We start from the raw sequence: 12,718 nt of genomic DNA on the forward strand, positions 1-12,718 counted from the left end.
AAGATTCTTGATTGGCAGTTGATAATTACTTGAAATGGGATATCTTTGTCCAACATTTGGTCTATTGGTTTGTCACGACTTTTTAGCTTCATCAGCTCTAGTATCCTTTGGTGACATATACGATTTCCTGGCTTTAGTTTTACTCAATGGATTAGCCAGTGGGCATCAATAAATGCCTCTTTCTTCACTATGAGGTGATGAGGAGGCAGGTTCAGTAGCACATCTAAGGCTGTAGGGCAGGTTGACATTGACCCGGTACCTCGAAGATTCCATGCGAATCTTCCATTGTTCGTAACAGCGCAGAAAATATTTTTTGTCAGTACCTCCAAGACGCGCGTAGTTTTTTCTTTCACAGCTTCAACGAACTCAAGTTGTGTTCCTTTTAATGCAGTTTTGACGTTAGTAAAGAGGTAGAAGTCACACGGTGCGAGATCCGGCGTATAAGGTGGTCTAACACTGATATGTTGTACTTACGAGCTTCTTGTTGTTCAAACGTGAGAATTATTTGTCATTTCTTAAAGAATCAGCAATCGCAGGTATCAAACAAGATTTTTTCGATATTTTCATTCTATTTGAACGTGGAAGGGCAACTCGAAAGTGAAAAATCTTGTCGGACATATTGAAAATGCTCAAACGTCCATCATTTTTTACATCAAGACAAAAAAACTGGCCTCTACAAACGAAGGGCAGGATTAATTCTTGCGGTATTCTTCGACAAATTTCTTAGATCTTAGCTAATGATTTTGAACGACATTGTAGGTCCAAAGGAGTCCGATAAGCAGCTAGTGCTGATACAACCGATGCTGTGCTGTTCGCTCATTAACTGTGGCTGGTTTAAACTTTTGTTTATGTTGTACTCCATACTATTTATTACAAAAACATACTGTGTCATCAACAAAGAGAGTTGCGACATGTTTAAATTGGGGCCCATGAATTTTCACACATGAAAATCGACGTTACTTAACAGACATCCTCTGTATTAATATAAAATCACTAATTTTCCAACAACCACTTTATAAAACGTATTTATGTTCTTCAAAACCTTACGACTGGCAATAAATCATGAGCAAACAACTGGAAACAATAAATCAGGAAATCCCCAAAATTCATTCCGAAGAAAGCGAGCAACAACGCGAAATTCCCCTTCTTTTTGTATCTATCTGACTCTCAGGTGGAAAAAGACGGAATAATACTAGGAAATAAATTCAAGACAGCCAAATGGGTACGACTAGATTGAATAGTGTTTTGATTTTCAAATTTTTCTTTGTAAAATAAACATTGACATGAATGAATCATAATAAAAATTTATATGAGAATTTTTTTTATAGAAACAATCATAAAGGAATTTTTAGTTTCAATTATTTAACATTACAAAGTTGAACAAAAAGTTGTCGTTGCAGAGTTTTGTTAAGGTATGGTTTTGTTGATGCCGCTCGAGCGACTGCGAATCCCTGCCGTCTCGAATTATAAGCGATTGCAATTATTGTGATTTGGCTCGACTCGAGCGCTTGCGGTTATTGTGATTTGGTTCGGTTCGAGTGACTGCGATTGACTGTCGTCTCGAATTATATGCGATTGCAATTATTGTGATTTGGCTTGACTCGAGCGCTTACAGTTATTGTGATTTGGTTCGGTTTGAGCAACTGCGATTGACTGTCGTCTCGAATTATATGCGATTGCAATTATTGTGATTTGGCTCGACTCGAGCGCTTGCGGTTATTGTGATTTGGTTCGGTTCGAGTGACTGCGATTGACTGTCGTCTCGAATTATATGCGATTGCAATTATTGTGATTTGGCTCGACTCGAGCGCTTGCAGTTATTGTGATTTGGTTCGGTTCGAGCAACTGCGATTGACTGTCGTCTCGAATTATATGCGATTGCAATTATTGTGATTTGGCTCGACTCGAGCGCTTGCGGTTATTGTGATTTGGTTCGGTTTGAGCAACTGCGATTGACTGTCGTCTCGAATTATATGCGATTGCAATTATTGTGATTTGGCTCGACTCGAGCGCTTGCGGTTATTGTGATTTGGTTCGGCTCGAGCGAGTGCGATTGACTGTCGTCTCGAATTATATGCGATTGCAATTATTGTGATTTGGCTCGACTCGAGCGCTTGCGGTTATTGTGATTTGGTTCGGTTCGATTGACTGTCGTCTCGAATTATATGCGATTGCAATTATTGTGATTTGGCTCGACTCGAGCGCTTGCGGTTATTGTGATTTGGTTCGGCTCGAGCAACTGCGATTGACTGTCGTCTCGAATTATATGCGATTGCAATTATTGTGATTTGGCTCGACTCGAGCGCTTGCGGTTATTGTGATTTGATTCGGTTCGAGTGACTGCGATTGACTGTCGTCTCGAATTATATGCGATTGCAATTATTGTGATTTGGCTCGACTCGAGCGCTTGCAGTTATTGTGATTTGGTTCGGTTTGAGCACTGCGATTGACTGTCGTCTCGAATTATATGCGATTGCAATTATTGTGATTTGGCTCGACTCGAGCGCTTGCGGTTATTGTGATTTGGTTCGGTTCGAGTGACTGCGATTGACTGTCGTCTCGAATTATATGCGATTGCAATTATTGTGATTTGGCTCGACTCGAGCGCTTGCGGTTATTGTGATTTGGTTCGGTTCGAGTGACTGCGATTGACTGTCGTCTCGAATTATATGCGATTGCAATTATTGTGATTTGGCTTGACTCGAGCGCTTACAGTTATTGTGATTTGGTTCGGTTTGAGCAACTGCGATTGACTGTCGTCTCGAATTATATGCGATTGCAATTATTGTGATTTGGCTCGACTCGAGCGCTTGCGGTTATTGTGATTTGGTTCGGTTCGAGTGACTGCGATTGACTGTCGTCTCGAATTATATGCGATTGCAATTATTGTGATTTGGCTCGACTCGAGCGCTTGCAGTTATTGTGATTTGGTTCGGTTCGAGCAACTGCGATTGACTGTCGTCTCGAATTATATGCGATTGCAATTATTGTGATTTGGCTCGACTCGAGCGCTTGCGGTTATTGTGATTTGGTTCGGTTTGAGCAACTGCGATTGACTGTCGTCTCGAATTATATGCGATTGCAATTATTGTGATTTGGCTCGACTCGAGCGCTTGCGGTTATTGTGATTTGGTTCGGCTCGAGCGAGTGCGATTGACTGTCGTCTCGAATTATATGCGATTGCAATTATTGTGATTTGGCTCGACTCGAGCGCTTGCGGTTATTGTGATTTGGTTCGGTTCGATTGACTGTCGTCTCGAATTATATGCGATTGCAATTATTGTGATTTGGCTCGACTCGAGCGCTTGCGGTTATTGTGATTTGGTTCGGCTCGAGCAACTGCGATTGACTGTCGTCTCGAATTATATGCGATTGCAATTATTGTGATTTGGCTCGACTCGAGCGCTTGCGGTTATTGTGATTTGATTCGGTTCGAGTGACTGCGATTGACTGTCGTCTCGAATTATATGCGATTGCAATTATTGTGATTTGGCTCGACTCGAGCGCTTGCAGTTATTGTGATTTGGTTCGGTTTGAGCACTGCGATTGACTGTCGTCTCGAATTATATGCGATTGCAATTATTGTGATTTGGCTCGACTCGAGCGCTTGCGGTTATTGTGATTTGGTTCGGTTCGAGTGACTGCGATTGACTGTCGTCTCGAATTATATGCGATTGCAATTATTGTGATTTGGCTCGACTCGAGCGCTTGCAGTTATTGTGATTTGGTTCGGTTCGAGCAACTGCGATTGACTGTCGTCTCGAATTATATGCGATTGCAATTATTGTGATTTGGCTCGACTCGAGCGCTTGCGGTTATTGTGATTTGGTTCGGTTTGAGCAACTGCGATTGACTGTCGTCTCGAATTATATGCGATTGCAATTATTGTGATTTGGCTCGACTCGAGCGCTTGCGGTTATTGTGATTTGGTTCGGCTCGAGCGAGTGCGATTGACTGTCGTCTCGAATTATATGCGATTGCAATTATTGTGATTTGGCTCGACTCGAGCGCTTGCGGTTATTGTGATTTGGTTCGGTTCGATTGACTGTCGTCTCGAATTATATGCGATTGCAATTATTGTGATTTGGCTCGACTCGAGCGCTTGCGGTTATTGTGATTTGGTTCGGCTCGAGCAACTGCGATTGACTGTCGTCTCGAATTATATGCGATTGCAATTATTGTGATTTGGCTCGACTCGAGCGCTTGCGGTTATTGTGATTTGGTTCGGTTCGAGTGACTGCGATTGACTGTCGTCTCGAATTATATGCGATTGCAATTATTGTGATTTGGCTCGACTCGAGCGCTTGCAGTTATTGTGATTTGGTTCGGTTCGAGCAACTGCGATTGACTGTCGTCTCGAATTATATGCGATTGCGATTATTGTGATTTGGTTCGGCTCGAGCGACTGCGATTATTGTGATTTGGTTCGGCTCGAGTCATAGTATGCTTGTGGTAGTTGCACTGAGCAGTCGATGATTGTGTGCGTTGAAATAAACTATTTTCCATGTAATTATTCAAGAAACCCTCGGAGTTTTCGAAATAATAGCGTTCAGTGAAAAGAAAAACTATTTTTAATGCGAAGACGTACCCGAAAATAGCAGTACTGAATTTCGAATAATAAATTTCATCACGGTATTTCCTCCAATTTTTGCTTTTGTTATAAGTGAAAAATACGATGGACACGTGGGCTGGGATTCAAAATTGTAATTGAATGTGAAATTGTGGAAAAGAATATGTTCCTTCATGTCCTTTCGTTGAGCGTCCTTTTGAAATGGACGCTCCATTTTTGTGACGATAAAAACTAGAAAAGGATTGGACGAAGGATTGTGGTGGTTGCCTGAAGGACATGCCGACTTTTTTAGATCGTAATAAAACCGTCGCAGAAGCCTTGATGAAAAAATATGCGAATGGAGGGAGGATACGAATTATATCTAACTGTATCGGGAGATGGATCCTGGCATAAACATACATTTAAATGTATTATGAAACTGAAAATTTAGTTGTAATTAAAAATCCTGATATGTAAATTTATTTGGAATTGAGGTGGCGGCAATCGTCTTAACCACCTCGTTGTTAGACTTCCGTTTAACTGTTTCTCGAATTAGCGCAAAAAAATTAATACGGGTCGAAGAGAAATTTGTTAAAAGGACCCGAGAAAGGGGTCATTAATTTTGTGTTTACGCCTCTAGTGTATATCTCTGTTTTACTGCGTAAAACATTTTTTAAATGAATGCAAGAGCTTTTAATTCCGAAAAAAGGGAGAGTTTGTTATGGATGGAAATTTTTTAGGTCAATTTTAGAGATGGCTGAATTTATGTCGTCAAAATACAGAGTTTTATGTATATAACGCCCGAATTATCTCGGAAACGGCTTGTATGATTTTTATATATTTTTGTGTACAAGGATCTTGTAATACGACCGGTATTATGGTGGTATTTACATTGTTGCCAGATCTTTCCTTTTTTCGGAAAAATAATGAACTTTGTGGATCTCCCTGTATATTTATCGCTTTTCGAAATCCTTAAGAAATACTTATTATTTTTCGTCTAATGTTCCCTATACTTAGATGCCATAATTTCGGAATTATAGCTACATTTGTATTATGTCCGCCGAATTTAAAATTATACAACAAATTTGACGTTTCAATAAAATATTGAAAGTCACAAAGGGTCGTTTATCTTAAAAACAACGAATTGATATTTTAATGATTACCATTAGGATATGGTGATAAGCGTAGAAGTCAACAAGAAACGTGTAATAACTTTAATAATTTATATCCTAACCGAAAACCCATAACAAGATTTACTGTAAGTAGATTAGTACAAAAGTTTAACGAAACTGGTTCGGTCAAAGATTTGTCCAAATCAGGGCGCAGAAAAACTGCATCAAATATCGAGGAAACTTGATATTTCGCAAACATCCGTAATAAAAATTTTCACGATAAATTCCATCCATACAAAGTAACGTTATGTTTAGCGATGAGGTCACGTAAATCGGCAGAACTTGTCACGTAACAATCCTCGTTGGATGCGTGAATCCCATACACAATATCCCGAAAAATTGAATGTATGGGCTGGAATAATAGGCAACATAATAATTCGTCATTGAGGGTAACTTAAATGGTCTGGCGTATTTAGATTTATTGGAAAATGGTATAATATTTGAGTTGGCTCGGATAATTTCAAATCCAAATAAGTATTTTCAATTACAGTATCTCAAAAGACAATATTTCGCTACGACAAGATGGTAGCCCACCTCACTATGCGTATATAGTGAGGCAATAACTAAATAATGTGTTTCTCAGAAGATGGATTGGAATGGCCCCCGGGATCACCCGACAAGAATCCTTTAAACTATTTCCTGTGGGGTCACTTAAAAAACGTCGTTTATAAAACAAAACCTGCGAATATTCTGGAATTATTCAGGGATGTTGCAAAATATATTGGAAATTTTTGAAAATCGCATGGCTTGTTGTATTGAAGTAAAAGGACAACATTTTTAGCATCTGCTGTAATCATCTTCGTTAAATTTTACCAACTTACCGACACTAGACCTTGTGGTGTGCAACTTTGGTCGAGATAATGTCTATAACTTTGAAATTATGGCATTTGAAATAACATTATTTTTCCGAAAAAAGAACAGATCTGACAACAATGTAAATACCACCATAATACCGGCCGTATCGCAAGACTCTTACACACAAAAATTTATAAAAATCGTACGAACCGTTTCCGAGATAATTGAGGCGTTTCTACACATAAAAGTCACTCTGTATAATCACGTTCACGTTAATATCCTTTTTACAAGAATTGATTAACACTCTATTTTAAAGGAAGTAACCATAACAACATAGAATTACGTGGCTTTTGTTCTATTTTCTGACCCTTGTCCTTTTCGCCGCCGCATTAAACGATCAACTTCTCTTCTGTGTCCGGTTTTACGAGTGACACAAGAAATTGTTTCCATTATGCGGAAACTCGATGGGTATTTTTCTCTATCCGTTTCATTTTATATTTCGTTTTGGTTTTTATGACGTTGGACGATGTATCTTTTATTGCTTTTGAACAACTTATACTGTTCCATTGAAGACTACTTCAGAAGACATAGATAGAATGTAACAGAGTCAATACGCATTCGTTATGGGAGAATTTTATTATATATATATAACTTAACTTTTAATTTACTGGAACCGTGTTTTTAAAAACTAACTTTATTTCTAACATAAATTCTACCAACAACTTCAATTACAAGACTCTCATCAACTACCGATGATAATGTATCGCTAATAGTTGAAACAGATAATGAAAGTAATAATAATGAGAATGACGATGAAGATATAACTGTTCATACAAATGAGGAAAATCCTGTAATTGGTATACCAATTTCAGATTCAGCGATAAATGTTGGTAGAATTTATGTTAGAAATAAAGTTAGTTTTTAAAAACACGGTTCCAGTAAATTAAAAGTTAAGTGGCGCAGTCAGTAGGATAGTCAATCGGAAGTTAAAGCATATAACATTCGGTTCGTTTCTACGATTTGTTGACTATTCGAACAAATAAAGTTTAATTATTGGAACTCTTAGTTGGGCGAACTGAGTAACTCAACTAGAAGATCTGTGTTGTGCTAGAAACCGGAAGAATCAAGAGGATATTGGTTGTTCCTGTGCAGTCCGAGCCAATGGAAAGGGTCTTCATTCTATTGCTGTAAGTGTTTTTAATGTCATATAGAGGAAATATTAATTATTTACTTGACACATCTGACGATTCTGACTCAAATTCTGATTCAAATAACTCAAATTCAGGCTCAAACTCTGTTAATACTAAAATAAAATTTAACTTAGCATCACCAAAACTTTTTTCTACGAACAATTTTAATAAAATGGCTACTCCACAATTACCAATTTTAAAAAAAGAGTATCTTGATATGATACCCGAATTTGATGGAAACAATGCATTACTTCCTAGGTTTATAGAAATTTCAGAGAAATTAGTAAGTAAGTTTTATAATACTGTGGATGTAGGGGATTTTCAAAATGAATATTTGATGTCCAGCATTTTAGCAAAAATAAAAGGTGAAGCAGCCATAAACATTTCTTCTTGTACGATAAGAACTTGGGAAAATCTAAAAGATGCACTTCTTAATACTTATGCTGACAAAAGAGATATTTACACTTTAAGTATAGAACTTTCAGAAATGAAACAAGGTAATGAAACGCCTTTCGAATTTTATAATAGAATTCAACATTTATTAAATCTTCAAATTTCTTATCTCACGACACATTCTAATGTTAGTGAACATTTAATTTTGGGTAATTACTTTAAAAATTTGGCTCTCAGAGTATTGCTACGCGGTTTAAAAGAACCTTTAGGCACATTAATGCGTACGAAAAATCCAGAAAATTTCAATATTGCTTTAAATGTTCTTACAAATGATTTTCAAGTTTATATGACCCAGAATAATCATCCGAAAAATATCTTTTCACCCTTGAATACGCAAAATAATTCACATAAAAATAAAACCAATTTCCAAAATAATGTGGCATATAGGCAGCCACCTCCTAGGCAAAATTCTATTCCGAATTATCAATATACTAATCGAAATTCCGCATCAAACCCGCAAAATCGTCCTTCAACTTCTTACACTCCTTCTAATAGGAATAATTCAAACTTTTCTAATAATGGTCAAAACGTCTTTAAACCCAATCAGAACCAAAGATTTCCAAATCCAACTCCAATGAGTATGTCTACAAGAAATACATCTAGACCCCCTCAAAATTATCAAAATAGGTTCCAACACAATTCGAATCAACCTAGAAATTTTATCTCGGAAGAACTCCATAATATAGACGATTCTGATTGCACTAATGATGAATCCGATAATTTTTTAGAGACACCAGCCTCGAAACCAAACCAAACATTATCGAATTGTTAAACTTAAATAATTCAGAAAGCGTGTTACCCTATATAATTTTTCCAGAACAAAATCTTAAGGTTTTAATTGATACTGGTAGCACAAGATCCTTTGTGACACCAGCAGTTGCTGAGAAATATTTCAAAAAATCTTGTGTCAAAAAACCCTTCCATGTAAAATCTGCCTTTGGTAGCAGTCAACAAAATTTCTGCACACTCATACCAATCCCTAAAATGTTTAATTATAGGAGACCGCTCAATTTAGAATATTGCGTTTTCAAATTTCACGATCATTTTGATTGTTTGTTAGGATTGGATAATTTAAAAATACTTAATGCAATTATCGATTTAAATAATAATTTGCTTATGACTCCTTAGAGTCAAATTAAATTGAATTACTTTGACATTAAAACTGGATCCACGAATTGTATAGTAGTGCCTCCACGTTGTGAACAAGTAATTAAATTAAATATTGAAAATGTAAAAAATGGTAATGTAATTATACCATATACACGAATTGGGAAATTAGAAATCCCTGAATGTTTAACAAAAGTTGAAAATAATATAGCTTTATGTACAATTTTAAATCCTTCAGAATCCAACTTTCGAGTAGATTTAAGCCCTTCTATTAGTGTTGAGACATTCGATGAATACGAACAAACCCTCAACCCAAATTTTAATGAAATTTATTGTGAAAATGTTAAATTTGATGTTTCGAAAGTTAGAACTGAACTAAATATTAATGAAACTAAATTACAAGAACCTCAATGTTCTAAAAAATTATTAGTTTATATGGACAAATTTAATAAAAAACTCTCATCAACTACCGATGATAATGTATCGCTAATAGTTGAAACAGATAATGAAAGTAATAATAATGAGAATGACGATGAAGATATAACTGTTCATACAAATGAGGAAAATCCTGTAATTGGTATACCAATTTCAGATTCAGCGATAAATGTTGGTAGAATTTATGTTAGAAATAAAGTTAGTTTTCAAAAACACGGTTCCAGTAAATTAAAAGTTAAGTTATATGAATAGAAAATTCATATTGTACTTGATCTAATAAATGTACACAACATTTTTGCACACCCTATAGTTTACGTGGTACACAACAAATAAAAACAATACGATCGATTTCGATATTTATATTTCATATACAGATATAATTATAGTTATAATAATCGGCGTCTATTTGGATCTGTTCGTTGTTCAGGATATTCCATTAAGTGGACTTTGTCCCACGATAATTCAATCTGGTTGAAGTCGGGCGACTTTGATGGCCAAATCATTACTTTCAATACCTTCTCGCTTTCCAATTATCTCAAATACCTTTTGCGCATCTTCGAGGAATGGTTGGGATCGTTGTTATGCTGAAAACAAATTTTTTGCCGATCAGACGCTGGCTAGAAGATACACTGGAATTTTCTTAGTCTTCTTTCTTCAAAATCCTGTCAATTTCTATCAGGCCTCCATTCGCTCTTCCTCCAAAACATCCTCAAACCTTCACCGAGCCGCTGCCGTGTTTTTTACTCAGAATTAACCATGGATTTGTATAATGCAGCTACTCTCCTCTACGATGTAGCTCTGACTAATACCAAAGACGGGAAAAAAGTCATATACGTCGATCAGTATTTTACCAATCACGTACCAAGAATTACTACTGGAGAAACTTGAGTATTGACCACCAATTTGACTCTAGATCACAGCATATTGCGTTTCTGTGCAAAGCACAGTAAGAAATAGAAAACACCTAGCACATAACTATTTCCTTATGATGAAGGCCTATCTACAAGACTTGCATTTCCAAGTAAAGCCCATAGATCAAACAACGGCGTACTGGAACCAAATCTGTAGCTATTATATACAACTGATCTTCCTACTCCTGCAGCATCTCGGGGGCTGTAAATTAATCTTCATGCAATCTCCATCTGGCTCAAACAATGGCGCATTTGAGTAAATGAAGAAAAGTCCGTCCACATTATTTTCACACGTATAAAAGGCACATGTTCAACAAGAGTACGTCAAAAACTTTATAGTTTAACATAACCTATAAAATAAACGTCTATCACGTTCATAACTCGGAAGTATTTATTACTTCCTTCACTGGGAGAAAAATTGAGAGGCACTCAAATATAAGATATTGCGGAAAACGTTACAATAAATATCAATAACGTTATAATGATGAATTATTTGACCAGTTATTTATATCTGTAAAGTATGACGGTTAAATTGTACAACTCTATATCGTTTTTAGTAGTATTTCTAGTATATTATCAAAAAAAAAAAACTACTCACGATATATCCTTTTCCTGAACTACATCTACTGCTCGCCTGAAAAACAAATACATAGAAATTTAATTATTATTTTTCTACGTCCTTTATATTATTAACGTTTTTTTTTTATTCATTAAGAATGTAATTTCTGAATCGGTCCAAAAGGGTGAACAAAGTCCTTTTTTAAGGCAATTATAAAATTGTTTGATCAAAATAGTGGACTGTGAACGCTTTCTTTCTCAGATCAATTCGTTTCTTCGATAAACTGTCACACTTTTATTGATATTCGTTCAAAATTGATGGAGAGTAATAGTGAAGAAAGTTTAAACTGCACACCAGAAGATGTTGAATCGGCAACTGCAGCGACTATGAATCTTCTCCTCGAGAAATCCAGGGAACAGTATTTAAAGGAATATAATTCTTTTATGAAGTGGCGTACCAAAAAAGGCTTCAAAGAAAGACTGTTACTAGCTTACTTTGAAACTAAAGTCAAAATGTGGAAGTCTTCAACACTTTGGTCGACTTATTCAAAACTGAGAGGCACCCTTAATGGTAAATAATGACGTAGACATCAGTAAATACTCGATAATCATTGCACATTTGAAAAATAAATCAGTCGTGTATAGAGCCAAAAAATCTAAAACATTTGCCCGTGAAGAAATTTCTGTTGCAAGCTCCAAAAAATTTTAATGTAAGCTTAGATATTATTTGTAACATCTTTCACATTGCTTTAATATTAGGAATCGCGGGAGCTCTGCGGAAGGAGGAATTATATAAAATGTAGTGTATGTAAAGTGTAACGATATTAATAATATCGGAAATGTTTTAATTATCACAGTATCTGATACAAAAACTCATGTTCAACGTTGGTAAACATTTATAAAAACCAACGACCCACAAATATGAAAACAAACCATTTCTGGAAAATGCAAAAATGTAGGTATCGATATCTTTTCAAAAATTCCTTCGCTTATCACAACTTATTTGAATTTACCTAATCCACAAAACTACATATATTTCGACGCTCTTCGGCGTCTCTATTAGTGGATTCCAGTGTAGATATAATTCAACTAAAAAGGACGGTGGGTGGAAATCCAACACAGTAGCGGAGGGTTGCGTAAACGACTCAATAAAAAACAAAATGGATTCCGCAGCGAAAATTTTAACGGGAACAACTAGCAACATTGTAAATATTCACGATCCTACCAACAATTCAATAAGTACTAACACAACTATAGACGATGTTATTTCATTGAACTCGTTGAATGTTGCCAAATTAGGTAACAAAAATAAAGTTTTGTCGAATTTCTTCAAGTCTACGGACGTACAAATTTTTTTAAGAAACTCATAGGAATTGCCGTCCTTCTTAGTTCGAATTAAAGATGATGTGTACCAGTCCAATCGCGTATATTTTTTAACCATGAATGTTGTCTGCGACCAGGTCCATGTTTTCCTTCGATTTTTCCTTCTATTTTGAATTTCAGGATATCATACTTGTTGTTACAGTATATTTGGCCCAGATAAACGGT

At 36.1% G+C, this 12,718-nt stretch overlaps 1 protein-coding gene across 5 annotated transcripts in view; it reads right to left on the reverse strand.

The window, feature by feature from the left end:
* LOC130443293 (autism susceptibility gene 2 protein-like) overlaps positions 1-12,718 on the reverse strand; it is a 242,825-nt gene that overhangs the window by 180,061 nt on the left and 50,046 nt on the right. For all 5 annotated transcript variants that reach the window (XM_056777856.1, XM_056777857.1, XM_056777861.1 and 2 more), the window contains exon 4: positions 11,211-11,246. In XM_056777856.1, coding sequence (XP_056633834.1) covers positions 11,211-11,246 — 36 coding nt within the window. The remainder of the gene's footprint in view (positions 1-11,210; positions 11,247-12,718) is intronic.

Source organism: Diorhabda sublineata, chromosome 4, assembly GCF_026230105.1.
Source record: "Diorhabda sublineata isolate icDioSubl1.1 chromosome 4, icDioSubl1.1, whole genome shotgun sequence".
Classification (NCBI taxonomy): domain Eukaryota; kingdom Metazoa; phylum Arthropoda; class Insecta; order Coleoptera; family Chrysomelidae; genus Diorhabda; species Diorhabda sublineata.